We start from the raw sequence: 18,231 nt of genomic DNA on the forward strand, positions 1-18,231 counted from the left end.
ATTGTAACTCTTTTTGAACTGGACTAAAATGTATAAAATATATTCTCCTAGCTCCATACAGATTCCTAACCTGAAATTGTTAATCTTCAAAATTTATTGTTGTGAATTTTTAATAGCAATAACAATACATATGAAATTAATAAGGAAAAACGTGGGACACACGCAGTAATATACAGTTATGGGGTGAGTATTCATGCATCAAAGATGTATGACATCCACCAAACCTTTTTTGTTGTAAATCGTACAAGTTTGTTACAGCTATTACAAATTTTCAGGATTATCTGTAACTGACTTTGGATTCTGTATAAGGCTAAATGAAACTATTTTATATTCCTTAGCGTGATTTAAGAATGTGTTATACTAAATATTTTATTTTTACGTAAATAAATTTATTTTCCTGGAGTGAACCTGAGAACAGGTTTCGGTTTGTGGAACTTTGCAGCATGATGCTAGATACATTTGAAATACGTGATAAATTTTCAGTGAAATTCATGCCAATAATTAAATTCTCTGGAGAATTCCTAAACAATTGAGAGGAATGATCTGTCTCTTAAAATTATATGCTCATGTATTACGTCAATTAGAGAGAATATAAGTCTTCTCTATAAAAATCTGTTCGATTCAACTCACAGAATCTTACTTAAATTACCTCTGTCTGCTCGTCCACGACATCCATACGTTCAGGGTTGACTTAGAATTCCTTGAATTCAGGGAGTCACTCGACACAGAACCGCACTATCGTTCAGTGAGCAATAGATGCCGATGCCTACCGCCTGCCGTCTAATCTTCTCCCCTATGACGTTAGACAGATGTGCTAAGAAAGGTCAGGGCATCAACACACCACTCTTCCGGTCGTTGTTTACTTTCCGGGGCATCCAATAACTCTTACTCACTTTTCCTAAGACTAGCAACGCCATCAACTAGACATATCATTGATATCCTTTCACCTAGCGTTTAAATATCACGAGCTATTTGGTGAACGGAGCTTTTGTTGTTTCTTCTCTATATTATGCTTCTCAGCTTTATCGCCTGTTGTCACGGTCTGCGCGGCTCCCCCCGTCGGAGGTTTGAATCTTCCTTCGGGCGTGGCTGTGGATGTTGTCCTTAGTGTAAGTTAGTTTAAGTTAGATTAAGTAGTCTGTAAGCTTAGGGACCGATGATCTCCGTAGTTTGGTCCCACAAGACTTTATCACAAATTTCCAAATTTTGGCTTTATTGAAAGACATTTTGTTGTATACCACCGAAAAGTGCTGAACACTGTATTACTAAGACATGAATGTTTACAAATGTGTATAGGAGATGTTATTTGTGTTTAAGAACGTTGCATAGCTGCCTAATTCTGCCTGTGTTATAGGCCACAGCTTACCGTTTCTCCGTCTCGTGGTCGCGTGTTCTGCCGACTGGGGACCTGGACGTGATCAACCAAGCGGGCATCGACTACTACAATAACCTCATCAACCTACTACTGGAGAACGGTATAGATCCAATGGTAAGTCGACTCATTTATTTGTCTCACAGCAGAGATATAACGTCCATCTATTTCTCCATCCAGTAGTACAATCAAACATGGGCTCATAACTAATGGCAACAAGTTACTCACGTTACTTTTGAGACGCATATACCGCATAGACTGCAGCACAGGGAATTTTTAACCATTGCTATTAACCTCCTCCTAATAGACATTTGTTTAATACTGTTGTAACGTGACAAGTCTTGTATTCTGTAGGTGACGATGTACCACTGGGACCTGCCGCAACCCCTGCAGTACATTGGGGGTTGGCCTAACCCACTGATGGTGGAGTACTTTGTTGAATATGCTCGACTGCTCTTTGCTACTTTTGGCGACAGGGTGAGTACAGTGCAGAAGATATTTCTACTTATTTGGTAATCACTGAAGTCGTTATTACCAGAATAAGTCAAGCTGCGCTTGTTTAAATACTATGCAGACGAATTGGAAAGAGAACTGAGGATCCATTGATGAGTTTGGCTTTAAAAGAGGTAATGATGCAGAGACGCAACTAGGTCATTCCGCTTGATAATGGCAGGAAGATAAGAATAACAAAGACACCAATAGGATTTATGGATCCAGAAAAAGCGTTCCAAAATGCAGAATAGACAACGACGTCCAAAATTAGAAAAATAGGAGTAAGCTGCAGGGAAAGACCGGTAACGTGCAAACGGAAGAAGAATGCTCCTACTGGCGCACAAAAAAGGCGAATATGTTCCTCTTTAAAAGGCTTTCAGAAGAAAGTTGGGAACCATCTGCCTCAACCTTCATTCCTCGTTCCTCGCCAAAACTTTGCCATGCGAACATACGCAGGCTTTTACATAAAGAGAAAATCGATAAACTTCTTTAAACAAGAAACACACTTACGTTCAATACATTCTTACTAGCAGATAGTGTACCACAATCATAAATAAGGATTGTAAGAATAAGTTAATATTTTCATCAAATTAATGACGAATCAATACATTAGGTAGTAATTTGTCTAGGAATACCAAAATTAATTCACGAATTCAATCTATACGTTGCCTGTCAAAATTTTGGTGAGGAAGGCAGAATCAGGACTGAGACAGCTAGTGCCCCACATTTTTGTCACATTATTTTCAAGGGGGACATATTTACCTTTTCTGTACTCTAACAGGACCATTCTTCCGATGGTTTCCTATTCGTCCCTGCTACAGCAGGGTGTGCTGCTTATTCAAAACGAATTCTATAGATTAGTAAAGTTTCGACAGTTTATTTGTATAGTTTGATACATTTATGTACCTTGACTCATATAAACAACAAATAAATACACATAATATACGTTTAACATAAAATCTTTTGCTTTACATTTTCTTCGGAATACTTTCCTCCTCTATGACAATTCGTCCAAAACACCCTGCTTATGATTTGTATCTCACAAGAGTACAAGTATTATTAGAAATATTGTTCTGAATTTTTCTGCATTACAGTCTTTCCAGTTTCACATAATTTGTAATAAGTTCCTTCCAGGCATGTGAAGGCTATTTTAGCCCATTTTTATCACTGGAGCACCACTTTGGGGACATTTGTACAGGTCTGAAGTGTCCACTATTACAGGGAGAGTACACCATAAAGTTTTCTTAGTGAAAAAATGCGGACCAAAAACTGTTTGGTGACCTCAGAACCCTTGCGACGATCTTAGACTCCTAGCCATGTGTTCAATACGTCAGTTAAAAATCTATTTACGCCTCCGACTAAATAGTACGTGCATATTTTACTTGCGTAAAAACTTTAATTTTGAGCCTCTGGATCTCGCTAACGATAAACGGTTCCCAATAACACTATCTTAAGATAATATTGCAAAAATTCGACGATTTGCCAAGAACAAAAGTTATTAAAGTGGCCATCCCCAGAATTAGTATTTTTGGCAACCAGAAATCATGGTTTTTGAATAAATCTTGGTAACGGATTCAGATTTCGAAAACGGGCAAATTGCTTTCCTACATGTCTAAAGAAAGTACAGTTAAAATTTGAAACCATTAGCTACGGTTAGCTAATTAGATAATAGCGGCCCACGGTGTAAAAAAGACTAAAAACCGCTGTTTTCTGAATAAGTACAGTAACTTTGAATCTCTGTATCTCGATAGCGGGTAGTCATGTCGAAAAAAGTTGCGACTTTTTCCGATAATGTCATTTTAAGAACACATGTTAAAAATTTCTACGATATGCAGTAAATATAAATTATCCCAAAGTTGGTACTTTTCGTATCCAAGAATCATGATTTTCGCAGTTTTCTCAGAAAACGCCCAAGAACAAATATACTTTTAAAAGCAGCCTGAAGTCCACATTTGACCACAGCTAATGTAAAAGAACCAACAGTTTTGCTTAATTTACCTGAGTTGGAGGAAGTGTGCAATGTTTAAATTTTGACCCTCTATTGTAGGATAGCTGCACTTCCATCTTTCGTGTGTCATTTTAAGTACTTCATGTGTTACCCAAGATTTCGCGCAGTTTACTATCTTGTACTTACGTTTGCCCAACTTCAGAGTTGCACTCTTTAGAGATGTCCATTCCTCTTCAACTGAACTGCCTCCTTCGGTGTTTATTATTAGTGTATTGTAGCTTTCAAACGTATGTCATCCTTACTCTGTATTTCCGTGTCGTCCGGTCTTCCAATAGATACGCAAATGGTCGCTAGGTCGCGGGCTATCCAAAACACTTAGCCCCTTACCTCTGTGATTAACAGAACCCGAGGTACAAGAAACTCTTACATCGGAAAGCCAATGAATGTAATAAAAGATAAGTTGAAGAGTGAGATTACAATTCAAGGGGAATTGATATGAACAATAAAATTCTCTGAGGACATTGGCAGCTGCAGTGAAAGTGAATAACACTTGCAGAGCCTGTTGGATGGAACGGTCAAGCTGATGAGCGCAGAATAGGCACTGAGTGTAAACCGAAGAAAGACGAACTTAACGATGGGTAGCAGATATGAGATTAGTGAGAAACTTACCGTTTAAGTTTAGGACCACGCACAAAAAGATGTGAGGGACTTCCGCTACCTTGGAAGCAAAATAATGTATGTCAAAGGAAGCAAGGAGGACATAGAACGGTAATCAGTACAAGCGAAGAGTACGTTCCTGGCCAAAAGAAGTCTATTACTATGAAACATATGTCTTAATCTGACGAATAAAATTCAGAGAATACATATTTGATGCCCATACATGTATGGAAGTGAAACATGCAATGTGGGACAACCGAAACGGAAGGAAGCGTAGTGTCCGAGATGTGGTGTCATAGAAGTATTTTGAAAATCACGTGGATTGACAAGGTAAGGAATGGGGAGGATCTAGGGAGATTCTGGAGAAAGGAACATAAGGAGATCATTGACTAGAAGAAGGGATAGCGTAATATCGCATGTGTTAAGATATGGTACTAAAGAAAGCTGAAAATGGAAAAAGTGAAGGGAACTCCAGACATTACAATTCATCCAACGAACAACTGATGACGTAGGGTGCAACTGCTTCGTCAGGTGAAGAGGTCAGCAGAAGAGATATCGTGAAGGATCACACCAAACCACTTAGAAGACTAACGAGTAAGAAAAAAAAATCACATCACCAGCCCCCACACCACCGTTTACAGACATTAAATGTTCTCTTACAACGTAACCGTCCTCTTCTCCGAAGGCTGTTTTGACTTTTCTGGGCCGGCCGGTGAGACCAAACGGTCCTAGGCGCTTCAGACTGAAACAGCGCGATCGCTACGGTAGCAGGTTCGAATCCTGCCTCGGGCATGGATGTGTGTAATATCCTTAGGTTAGTGAAGTTTAAGTAGTTCTAAGTTCTAGGGGACTGATGACCTTAGACGTTAAGTCCCATTGTGGTGGTGGTGGTTGTTGGGGTGTTTAAGGGGGACTAAACAGCTAAGGTCATCAGTCCCTTAAGTCCCATTGTGCTCAGAGCCATGTGAACCATTTGACTTTTCTGTACGGTGAATCAGTCCTGCGGCCAACCATTTCTTTTTCGAGTCCTTCACATTTTCCTTCAGCCATTTAGCCTTGTCGTCCTAGGACTTATTACATTTTTGTTCCCAGGAGATTTATATTGGTGTCTTTCCACGAACGTTTCTACACTTCCTCCTTTCACGTATCATTTGAAGTATTTCGCTGCTACCCAAGGTTTCTCCGTTCTGTTCCTTTTTTTAAAAAAAAAAAACTTATGGGGACTTTGGCATTAATGTTTCAGCTCTTTCAACAAAACCGTGGCTTTGGATGTGCATCGGTTTTCCGTGAACTAGTTTACACTCAGACCAAAATACAGCCAGCTCGTTTATGACAGAATTAACAAATTCTCTGCCGTTGTCAGAGCGTAAAATACAAGGAGCACCAAATGTCTAAAATATATCTGCTAAATGATGTGCCACTTCCTCTGCCCTCTTGCTCTGCAGTGCATTTAACAAAACAGATTTTGTCAAGTGGTGCTAATACACCATTATATACTTAAATCCAAGATCTTCTTGAGTTTGCATGTCGGTTAGATCAACTTGGCAACTACTGTTCATTTCTGAATGAAGAATAGGTCTCGAAACATGCCCACTTTTCTTAAGGCTTCTTTTGCGCCGACAAGTTTCACACATAGACAGATAAATGTTTATCATCTCCACTATTATGTTTGCATATTTTCTTGAAGTTTCATCCTTTAATCTGTCTCGACCTCCATGACCAACAGCCTGATGAGCTGCTTCAATAATGTCGAAAATTTCATCGACGAATAAGTAGTAACATCTTCAACTTTTATAGTCCTGTCTTCCTCAGTTGCGTGTAATATTACGGTATATTAATAATTTTTACTTATGGACCGTCTGACAGCAATAGCATATAAGCAATAGCATATAGCAATAGCATATAAGCCTGGGCAAACCCTTCAATCACACCTAAGCCAGCCAGATAACATAGAAAAAAAAAAAAAGAAACTCTTCCCCACATCATCTGGAGACACACACACACACACACAGCAAAAAAAAAAGAACACCAAAATACACATACACACACACAAACACACAGCACAAAAAATTATATATGACACCAAAAACACACACACACACACACACACACACATACACACACACACATACACAAACGCACACACAAATGCATACACGAACAGAACACAGATACTTCAATAGTTACACTCATAAGTTTGGCAATAACATTCGATCTTTGGCAAAAACATTTGACAGTCGGTAACAGAAACCAAAACATTGCTTTAAAACAAGCGTTCAGTGCATAGTGTTGTGGAATGGGGAAAAAACCGCAAATTAGCGTTCGTAAGAAGAAGAACAACACCAAAAATTCAACACAACAGGAGCGTAATATGTAGGAAATTGTCCACGCAACCTGTAAGTACAGTTCAAAACATTACTACTTTATAGGAAATACCAACCACCAGAACTGTTTATAACCTATAGGCACAATAACAAAAATGTAAATAAAATAACTAACATATGTACATATTCCAGGCCACTGATGATGCCTTGCAGAAAATAAAGGCGAAACGCGTATGGCACTAAAATTGTGTTTTATTCAGTTGCTGTCAGATAGTCCATAAGTAAAAATTATTAATATACCGTAATATTACACGCAACTGAGGAAGACAGGACTATAAAAGCTGAAGATGTCAATACAGCTATGTCAAGCATTGCCTGTCAACGTGTATAACAGGTTCAAGAAAATACATCTGAGACTCCATAAGACGATACAGCATATAAAATTCAACAAAACATGCAAAAAGATCGATTTAATTCCAAGTTACATTAATGTAAAGGTTAAAAACAGTTCTACAGTGGCACAAAAGTCGAAATCATTTGCAGAACGATATTGGTTACTACATGAAATTAAGATGCTCTATTCGAAAAAACAGCACCTAAACATGATGCTCTATGAGACTCATCTAGAATTGGCAAAAACGTAGGAAACGCCGCAGTTTTCATGGCACTAGTAGAAAAAACTGAACGCAACACATACACAGAAATGAAACATTTGCAAACCAAACATAAACAGAAGATAATGAAACTAACAGTAAGAAAGACGCAAAAACACATTTACTTTTTAAATGTGAAACCACATGAACACCAACACACATTCCACGCTTAGTTAACCTAACAGAGTCAGAACTACACGAAAATGAAAAAATGCTCTTGGAAAAAGGTTTGAAACACTGCACCAATAGCAAAGTGAACAATCAATACATAGAAAATCTCATAGTAGAAACCGAACACATCCTTACACGTGAAGAACAACAAAATAATTGTGAGATAAACATAGGACTGACAAGAGAACTAGTAAAAGAAGAAATAAAAGGCATAATAAAACAAACACAGCAGACACACAATAAGAACAACCAAACAGAAGCAGCTACTATTGAAAGGTTACAACAAACGTTAACAGACAATAACCTATTAAAAATAAGAGCAGACAAGGGAAATGTAACAGTACTCATGGATAAAGAGCAAGACATCACAAAAACCAAGGAATACATAAACACCAACGCCATACAAAAACTGAAGTCAGATCCAACTACGCGATTCCAGGCAAATGTGAAACGAACACTGAAAAACATTGAACACACACTCACAGACAAACAGAAATACTACTTAACACAGAAAAACCCACAAGCACCAACACTCCGCAGTCAACCGAAAGAACATAAAGACAGAATGCCAATGAGAGCTGTTATCAACTTCAAGAAAGCCCCAACATACCGCATAGCCAAACACCTCCAAAAGGTAGTTACAAAACACAATAAAGCAGGAAACAACAGAACAGTGATGAACACAGGAAACCTAATAGAAAACATACAGAACATACAGGTACCACACACAGGATCACTGATTTCATTCGATATAGAAAACATATATACCTCCGTCCCTACCACAGAAACAATAAAAATCATAGAACAAAATCTCTCATCCCACAGCAACCTCACCACAGACGCAACAAAAGAAATAACAGATATGCTCAGACTGACAACTGAACAAAACTACTTTCAGTTTGAGAAAGAATATTATTTACAAACTGATGGACTGCCCATGGGATCCCCAATATCAGGAACACTAGCAAAAATTTTCATCAGTCACCTAGAAAATCAGATATTTGATAAGATAACCACAAATGAAATTTTCAAAATCATATATTGGTACAGATACGTGGATGACATTATTTGTCTGGTAGATGAGCCAAGTGAAAAAATAGATGAACTCCATTCAGAAATAAACAAAGCTCATCAGAACACAAAATTCACACTTGAAAAAGAAAAAGAAAATCAAATAAATTTTCTTGACATTACAATCAAAAAAGAAAATGGTAAACATACATTTAACATCTTTAGAAAACCAACAGCCACAGACACAATAATACATTCCACATCCAACCACCCCCACAGCCAGAAACTTGCAGCACTAAGACACATGTTACATAGATTAAACAGAATCCCACTCAGCAAGAGAAACTATGAACAAGAAATGAGTACAATCATACAAATAGCTAGGAACAACGGGTATGACACACATGTGGTACACAAGCTCAATCAAAAAAGAAAAACACAAATAAAAAACAAACACAACAGTTCCACAATACAAAAGAACTCACAAGCTGAAAACTTACAAACACACTCAACAAACGCACACAATGACAACACCACACAGAAAAGAACCAGATGGTACACCATGACCTACACACATAAACTAACACACAGAGTTGCAAACATCCTAAAGATACAGGGCTTCAAAATAGCATATAAGCCTGGGCAACCAAAATACACATACACACACACACAGCACAAAAAATATATATGACACCAAAAAAAACACTCTCACACACACACACACACACACACACACACACACACACACACACACACACATATACACAAACGCACACACAAATGCACACACGAACAGACCACAGATACTTCAATAGTTACACTCATAAGTTTGGCAATAACATTCGATCTTTGGCAAAAACATTTGACAGTCGGTAACAGAAACCAAAACATTGCTTTAAAACAAGCGTTCAGTGCATAGTGTTGTGGAATGGGGAAAAAACCGCAAATTGGCGTTCGTAAGAAGAAGAACAACACCAAAAATGCAACAGGAGCGTAATATGTAGGAAATTGTCCACGCAACCTGTAAGTACAGTTCAAAACATTACTACTTTATAGGAAATACCAACCACCAGAACTGTTTATAACCTATAGGCACAATGACAAAAATGTAAATAAAATAACTAACATATGTACATATTCCAGGCCACTGATGATGCCTTGCAGAAAATGAAGGCGAAACGCGTATGGCACTAAAATTGTGTTTTATTCAGTTGCTGTCAGACGGTCCATAAGTAAAAATTATTAATATACCGTAACATAAGTAGTACTTCATAGGCTCTTTTCTTAACTTCCTGGTTCCACAAATATTAATAACCTTGAATCCATTTAATCTTCTGTACTGCTTCTGTGGCTTTTTCTCAGCTGACTGTGCTTCTTCAATATCGTCCACTAATTTATCGTAAGATTCTTTTGTCATAACATTGTAGTGGTTTTCTCTTTTGTTGTGTTCTTCACTCTGTAACACCCTTCACACAAATTATTCTTTCCATCACCTTTCTTGAATTAGATCTACCATGGTAAATACGTACAAGCTTATCTGCACGTGCTTAACCCCACGACCATGTTGTTTGTTGTGGCGAAAAGCGCCCAGTGGCGGGCTGCTGTCGGCCGCTGCGGCGCTGCCCAGGCGGGGAGTCTTGGCGCCTACAACTGTTCCCGGGCGTGTAATTCTTTCCGCGCCTCTAGCGCTTATTGTAGCGGCGCGTATTTGACACGCATATGTGCGATTGTTGTGGGGGCAAGTGATTATCTAACAACTGAATACCTAATAGTTCGAAGGTTTTCACAGTAGTAACGCTGTTGCAGAATAAAAATTAATCATTATTGATTTTTATATAGTGAGGAAGTGTTTTAGTGGCAGATCTAAAGGAAACAGTTTCTTGAAGAATATTTATAAGAAATGACTCTTTGTATGGGATAGCTCAAAGCATGGTATTGCACACAATCCAATATCGCACTCTTCACAATTCACACGCATTTTTCTTCTTATGTTTTTCCCGTTGTCATCCAAACAACACGGTCGAGGGGTTAAGTACGTGCAGATCAGCTTTAGTAGAACGCATTCTTGCTAGTTGATACTGATAGCCATAGTTACAACTAGAATTTACTGCTGGTCAAAAGCGAGAGTCAGTTAAAACTAGTTTTAACTTATCAAAACGCGTTTTGACGAAGTGGCTCAGTAAAAACTGGTTTTAACTAGTAAGAACGCCTTCTAACTAAAAACGGGTTTTGACTGTAACGTATATACAGAAAGGGACAATTTCACTGTCTCGGTAATAGTTATTTCTATTCATTATGTAAGCTGAGCCGGCCGCGGTGGTCTAGTGGTTCTAGGCGCTCAGTCCGGAACCGCGCGACTGCTACGGTCGCAGGTTCGAATCCTGCCTCGGGCATGGATGTCTGTGATGTCCTTAGGTTAGTTAGGTTTAAGTAGTTCTAAGTTCTAGGGGACTGATGACCATAGATGTTAAGTCCCATAGTGCTCAGAGCCATTTGAACCATTTGTTAGCTGACCGGCTAGCGGGAACAGCATTGTTTGTATCACTAGAACTCTAGAAGAGCTTGGCAAGTGCAGATTCAGGAATAGGTCTATAGCTGCGGGACTCTTTAATGGCAAAGCCTTATCTGCGCCCTGCTGCCATAAGTTGGTTACTTCCATTGTTTGGTTGTTATACTGCTGTTCGTTCGTCGCTCTTCTGTTGTTCCTCATGCACCAATGTTCGCTTCTGTACATCACCCGAGGCCCCGGTATCGGATGACGTGATGGTGTCATTGCTGGGATAGTCACTGAGAACTTCAATGGACTCCGCGACCGCTACGTGTAGTGGCTGTTGGTCTGCCATCGAATGGCAACGGGGCCCGGTAGCCGCATTCCCCATAGGGCCAGCTGTCCACGTTTTGAATAACTTCACGTGGCTCCTGTGCTAACTATTGCACCCTATTAGTGTGTCATAACAAAGAGAATTAAGACCTTCCTCACATACATAGCACAAACACAAGCGACTGAGGGGCAACAGATACGCAAATCGAAGTAAACAATGTTCCACGACTACACGTGAGTTAACGCCCCGGAGTCTCGGCGCTGAATGGTTTTCTTTGCTGTACTTACGTCTGTCCAAGTCCCTAGAATACCCGTTTTAGAGATGTCCATTCCTCTTCAACTGAACTGCTTCCTATGGTATTTATTAACGCAGTATCTATAGCTTTGGAGAATATCAAACGGATCTCATCCTACCTCAGTTTTTCAGTACCTCACTTCCTTTCACATTGATTCTACCGGACGGTTGTCTTAACTTTAATTTGCTGTTCGTTATCTACTGATTACAAAGACTCTACCCGACTACGATGCAACCAATCTGCGGTCTACCCGTGTCTCTGGGTCTTTTCCAAGAACACCGCATATTCTCGCTATCACTAGCTGATGTTTGTTGTAGAAGACTGCTACGCTTTCTAGTCTCTCATTCCTACTAGCAAGACCATATTCTCCCGTAACTGTTTATACTTGCCACTACTACAGAATTTCTGTTGATTGTTAGTTTATCATCTCCCTATATAAACTGAATTACCTGGTCAGTGCCCTCATAAATTATCTCTACAACTTCATCTTTTTGTGACATGGATATACCTAAACTCCTGTTATATGCATTGGTTTACTTTCAATTCTGCTAGGAACAACCTACCATAAATATAATTAACACTCTGTCCGACTTCTGGATTAAAGACATATCCTATTCCCCTTATACCAGTTTCTACAGTTATTGATATTACCATACATTCGTCTGACAAGATGTCATTGGATTCATTCCATTTCCGTTCTGCCACTCCCCCTTACACCGCCCCTTTCCCATTACTTCTAGACTGAGCACTTACATTTACCTTTCCATATCTTATAAACCCCTACCCGACTCAAACTTTTGACATCCACGCCCTGTCACATAGAATGTTACCCTTTCGTTGATTATTCAAGTTATTTTTGCATTGGCAGTAGCCTTTCGAGGTATGAATAGGGGACCAGTTCGGAATCTTTTGCCAAAGGAGAGATCATCATGACACTTCTTCAATTACTAGCCATACGTCCTGTGCGTAAACATGACATATCATTTATGGATTGGTTTCCATGGCCTGCTGCATGTTTATGCCGTTGATCATTGCTTATCCGTCCGCCTTTTAGGAGCAATTTCGCACCCCAAGGTTAACAAGGTATTTGCATCTCCTTAACAAGGCTGTTGGTAACCCAAAGATCAGTGTTTAGCAGGAAGTCTTCCACAAATCATCTAAGTTTTTAGTTAGATTTAAACCCCAATATTCAGTGTGCCTTGTTTGGCGTACGTTGTCCGCTACCTTTATTTGTTGTCGATTTGCTTGTTCAGTTCAAACTTCTTTTCCTCAGATAGGCGAAAAAACTTTTTATTGTTTTCTCAGTGGGCCAAAATTTTGTTGATTTCTTTACCTACAGAGGATGTCAAGCATTGTCAACAACTACTTCTTTAAAATCTCAAATGTCTCAACTTGCTCAGAGGTATTTCCATCGACAGCATGTAAGAAATTCAGATCTCCATAATTTGCACTCGTGTTATACAAAAATTTCGCAAATTCACTACACTTAGGCACGGTAGTTTCCTGATTTCCCTCTGTGTTTTCTTGGCCTGGAACTTTGGAAATATATTTTTCACTATGGAGATATTAGCTACATTCTAATTTCTGAAAATCTGACTGTTTAATGAATAGTATTTTTTTGTGGACACTATTTTCACTATTGTCTATAAGAAAGTACCCAAGGGCATGTTAATAGTTAACTATACTTTCCTTTTTGTATTCAGCAATAGACACACCTATGTACCCCGTTCCAAGGCATGGAACTATGTCACGTCACTGTCACGTGTTTGAACATCAACACATTCACATTAGTTGCTTAGTGTGCGAAATGACTGTATTATTGTCCGTCGTCTCAGTTCGTTTTCTTTGTACAGGGTAAGAAGTGGACAATGCGAAACACTGTAGCAAAGGATATACGTATGCAGTTCAGTGCTAACCCCGTATGTTTTCCGCAGAACAGAGACAGCAGGCAACAGACTATAGAGTCATGTAGTCGTGGTTGTTGTTAGCTGTTGTTGTTGTTGTGGTCTTCTGTCCTGAGACTGGTTTGATGTAGCTCTCCATGCTACTCTATCCTGTGCAAGCTTCTTCATCTCCCAGTACCTACTGCAGCCTACATCCTTCTGAATCTGCTTAGTGTATTCATCTCTTGGTCTCCCTCTACGATTTTTACCCTCCACGCTGCCCTCCAGTACTAAATTGGTGATGCCTCAAAACATGTCCTACCAACCGATCCGTTCTTTTAGTCAAGTTGTGCCACAAATTTCTGTTCTCCCCAATTCTGTTCAATGATTCTGTTCTATGCCTCCTCATTAGATATATGATCTACCAATCTAACATTCAGAATTCTTATGTAGCACCACATTTCGAAAGCTTCTATTCGCTGCTCGTCTAAATTATTTATAGTCCACGTTTCACTTCCATACATGGCTACACTCCATACAAGTACTTACAGAAACGACTTCCTGACACTTAAATCTATACTTGATGTTAACAAATTTCTCTCCTTCAGAAACGGTTTCCTTGCTATTGTCAGTCTACATTTTATATCCTCTCTACTTCGACCATCATCAGTTATTTTGCTCCCCAAATAGCAAAACTCCTTTACTTCTTTAAGTGTGTCATTTCCTAATCTAATTCCATCAACATCGCCCGATTTAATTCGACTACATTCCATTATCCTCGTTTTGCTTTTGTTGATGTCATCTTATACCCTCCTCTCAAGACACTGTCCATTCCGTTCAACTGCTCTTCCAAGTCCTTTGCAGTCTCTGACAGAATGACAATGTCATCGGCGAACCTCAAAGTTTTTATTTCTTCTCCATGGAACTTTCTTCTCCGAACTTTTCTTTTGTTTCCTTTACTGCTTGCTCAATATACAGATTGAATAACATCGGGGAGAGGCTACAACCCTGTATCACTCCCTTCCCAACGACTGTTTCCCTTTCATGTCCCTCGACTCTTATAACTGCCATCTGGTTTCTGTACAAATTGTAAATAGCCTTTCACTGCCTGTATTTTACCCCAGCCAGCTTTAGAATTTGAAAGAGAGTATTCCAGTCAACATTGTCAAAAGCTTTCTCTAAGTCTACAAATGCTAGAAACGTAGGTTTGCCTTTCCTTAATCTTTCTTCTAAGATAAGTCGTAAGGTCAGTATTGCCTCACGTGTTCCAACATTTCTACGGAAGCCAAAATGATCTTCCACGAGGTCGGCTTCTACAAGTTTTTCCATTCGGCTGTGAAGAATTCGCGTTAGTATTTTGCAGTTGTGACTTATTACACTGATAGTTCGGTAATTAACTAGCAGCAAGAAATTCATGAATCAACTGGAAAGTTTAACGAGAGTGTTACTATTGAATGATGTCATTTATACATTCATACTTCCTTCAACTACAGCATGTATATTTACCATTTTATTCTTTGTCTAGTGTTTTACTGTTGCTATGTTTCATTAGCTGATCATAATTAAAAATAGGTTACAACACAGGAAAATTAAAAGACATTACTCTCGAAAGGAAGCAGTTTAGAATGACTAATGACTTGGGCTTTCGGCTGCTGCAGGTGAAGTGGTGGACCACGATCAACGAGCCGTACATAGTGGCGTGCGGCTACTCCAGTTCCGGCTGGCAGGCCCCGTCACAGAACGCTCCGGGCATCGGCAACTACCTGGCGGCGCACACCATGATCCGAGCTCACGCCAGGGTCTACCGCCTGTACGAGCAGGAGTACCGGGCCACGCAGAAGGGTGAGTGCGTCAGTTCTCACAGATTAGTATTCTCCGATGGAGTCGTTTTTTGTTTACCACTTGTTATAAAAGGCAGTGCATCTAGATACTACATCCATATAAAGGGGTTATTCATAAGCACAACCGGGGTTTCGGAAGATGATTGTATGAAAGCTACAAGACATACAGAAAAATGACACGTTTCAGTGGACATAGCACCTCTCAAAATTTCCATTCCTCATACGCAACGTGATGTAGTTTCAAAGCGCACGAAGAGGTCAGATGTGTCGGATGTACACTACCGGCCATTAAAATTGCTACACCAAGAAGAAATGCAGATGATAAACGGGTATTCATTGGACAAATACATTATACTAGAACTTACGTGTGATTACATTTTTACGCAATTTGGGTGCATAGATCCTGAGAAATCAGTAACCAGAACAACCACCTCTGGCCGTAATAACGGCCTTGATACGCCTGGGCATTGAGTCAAACAGAGCTTGGATGGCGTGTACAAGTACAGCTGCACATACAGCTTCAACACGATACCACACCACAGTTCATCAAGAGTAGTGCCTGGTGTACTGTGACGAGCCAGTTTCTCGGCCACCATTGACCAGATGTTTTCAGTTGGTGAGAGACCTGGAGAATGTGCTGGCCAGGGCAGCAGTTGACCATTTTCTGTATAGAGAATGCCCCGTACAGGACCTGCAACATAAGGTCGTGCATTATCCTGCTAAAATATAGGGTTTCGCAGGGATCGAATGAAAGGTAGAGCCACGGGTCGTAACACATCTGAAATGTAACGTCCACTGTTCAAAGTGCCGTTAATGCGAACAAGAGGTGACCGAGAAGTGTAACCAGTGGCACTCCATACCATCACGCCGGGTGATACGCCAGTATGGCGATGACGAATACACGCTTCCAATGTGCGTTCACCGCGATGTTGCCAAACACGGATGCGACCATCATGATGCTGTAAACAGAACCTGGATTCAACAGATAAAATGACGTTTAGCCATTCGTGCACCCAGATACGTCGTTGAGTACACCATCGCAGGCGCTTCTGTCTGTGATGCAGTGTCAAGGATAACCGCAGCCATGGTTTCCGAGCTGATAGTCCATGTTGCAGCAAACGTCGTCGAACCGTTCGTGCAGTTGGTTGTTGTCTTGCAAACGTCCCAATCTGTTGACGGAGGGATCAAGACGTGGCTGCACGATCCGTTAGAGCCATGAGGATAAGATGCCTGTCACCTCGACTGCTAGTGATACCAGACCGTTGGGATCCAGCACGGGGTTGCATATTATCCTCCTAAACCCACCGATTCCATATTCTGCTAACAGTTATTGGATCTCGACCAACGCGAGCAGCAATGTTTCGATACGATAAACCGCAATCGCGATAGGCCACAATCCGACGTTTATCAAAGTTGGAAACGTGATGGTACGCATTTCTCCTCCTGATACGAGGCATCACAACAACGTTTCACCAGGCAACGCCGGTCAACGCTGTTTATGTATGAGAAATCGGTCGGAAACTTTCCTCATGTCAGCACGTTGTAGGTGCTGCCACCGGCACCAACCTTGTGTGAATGCTCTGAAAAGCTAATCACTTGCATATCACAGCATCTTCTTACTGTCAGTTAAATTTCGCTTCTGTAGCACGTCATCTTCGTGGTGTAGCAATTTTAAGGGCCAGTAGTGTATAGTGGAGCTATGTGTGTTTTGTGTCTTTGAATTCACAAAAAGTGATCGAATTTTGTCGTTTCAGCTACGACTTAGTACGATATACCACGTAAAAGCTCCAAATGACAGAAAAATCCATTGGTGGTACAATACATTCCGTGAGGTCGGTACTTTCCTGTTGGAAGTAAACAGATCGGCCTTGATCGTCAGCAGAGAAGGTGTAGCCCTCGCAGAAACCATCCGCCAGGAGCTCGAAAGAAATGTGCAAAACGTGCGAGCAGAGAACTACAGATAAAGCAGTAAAAATCTGGTGAATTCTCTCGCATACGTCTGCGAACAAAAGCATGCTGACCACTGTTGTTACATGCGTTGACTATTCGGAACAAGGAACTTTGGTTTGATTTTTGCAATCGGTTGTCGCAACTACTGGAGAAAGACAGTTTTCAACAGAAGTTGGTTTACTGTGAGGAAGGCATGATTCATGTGTAGAGTTAAGAACTTACACACGAGATTGCGGGACGCATTTGACACTCTTTAAGTTAACGTATATGCACCATGTTCTCTCTCAAGACAGCTAATGCAACAATTACAGCAAGGCGATGGAGACTTCATTTTGGCAAGACGGTGCTTAAAAATTAGGAAAGAAGCTCTGACCACCGATATGTGTCAACTTTCTGTAGATCTTGTAGATTTTGCTCAGTCGATATCTGAAACCGCTACCTAGAGCTCAAGATGTCATTCACATGGCTCGAAATGCTACTAACATTCGAGTTGTCATGAATGTGCTGGAATAGTCCCTTACTGATAGATGTGGGCAATAATGGTTTTATGCGTAAATGGTCATCGGAGAGCTGTCGTGATGGCTTTAGGGACGTGTACACTTCTTAATGTCATCTTCATTTCAGAAATACAAACATAAAGTCTATCTCCAAGAATGTGTGAACCCAGTTCTAATCATACACACAACTGTTCCACAATAATAGCCCTCTTAGTCTACAATATCGTAAAAATAGTATTCATATAAAAATTTCAAAACTCAACAGAAACTTACACGATTACACAAGGAACAGTTTTAACACTTAACAGTACTCAC

General features: G+C 40.1%; 1 protein-coding gene across 1 annotated transcript in view; it reads left to right on the plus strand.

Annotated features, from left to right (window-relative positions):
* Window positions 1–18,231, plus strand: part of LOC126094695 (myrosinase 1-like) — a 96,119-nt gene that overhangs the window by 7,649 nt on the left and 70,239 nt on the right. Inside the window, exons 3-5 of the mRNA XM_049909220.1 lie at window positions 1,355–1,489; window positions 1,727–1,849; window positions 15,287–15,470. Coding sequence (XP_049765177.1) covers window positions 1,355–1,489; window positions 1,727–1,849; window positions 15,287–15,470 — 442 coding nt within the window. The remainder of the gene's footprint in view (window positions 1–1,354; window positions 1,490–1,726; window positions 1,850–15,286; window positions 15,471–18,231) is intronic.

Source organism: Schistocerca cancellata, chromosome 8 (assembly GCF_023864275.1).
Source record: "Schistocerca cancellata isolate TAMUIC-IGC-003103 chromosome 8, iqSchCanc2.1, whole genome shotgun sequence".
NCBI classification, from domain to species: Eukaryota; Metazoa; Arthropoda; class Insecta; order Orthoptera; family Acrididae; genus Schistocerca; species Schistocerca cancellata.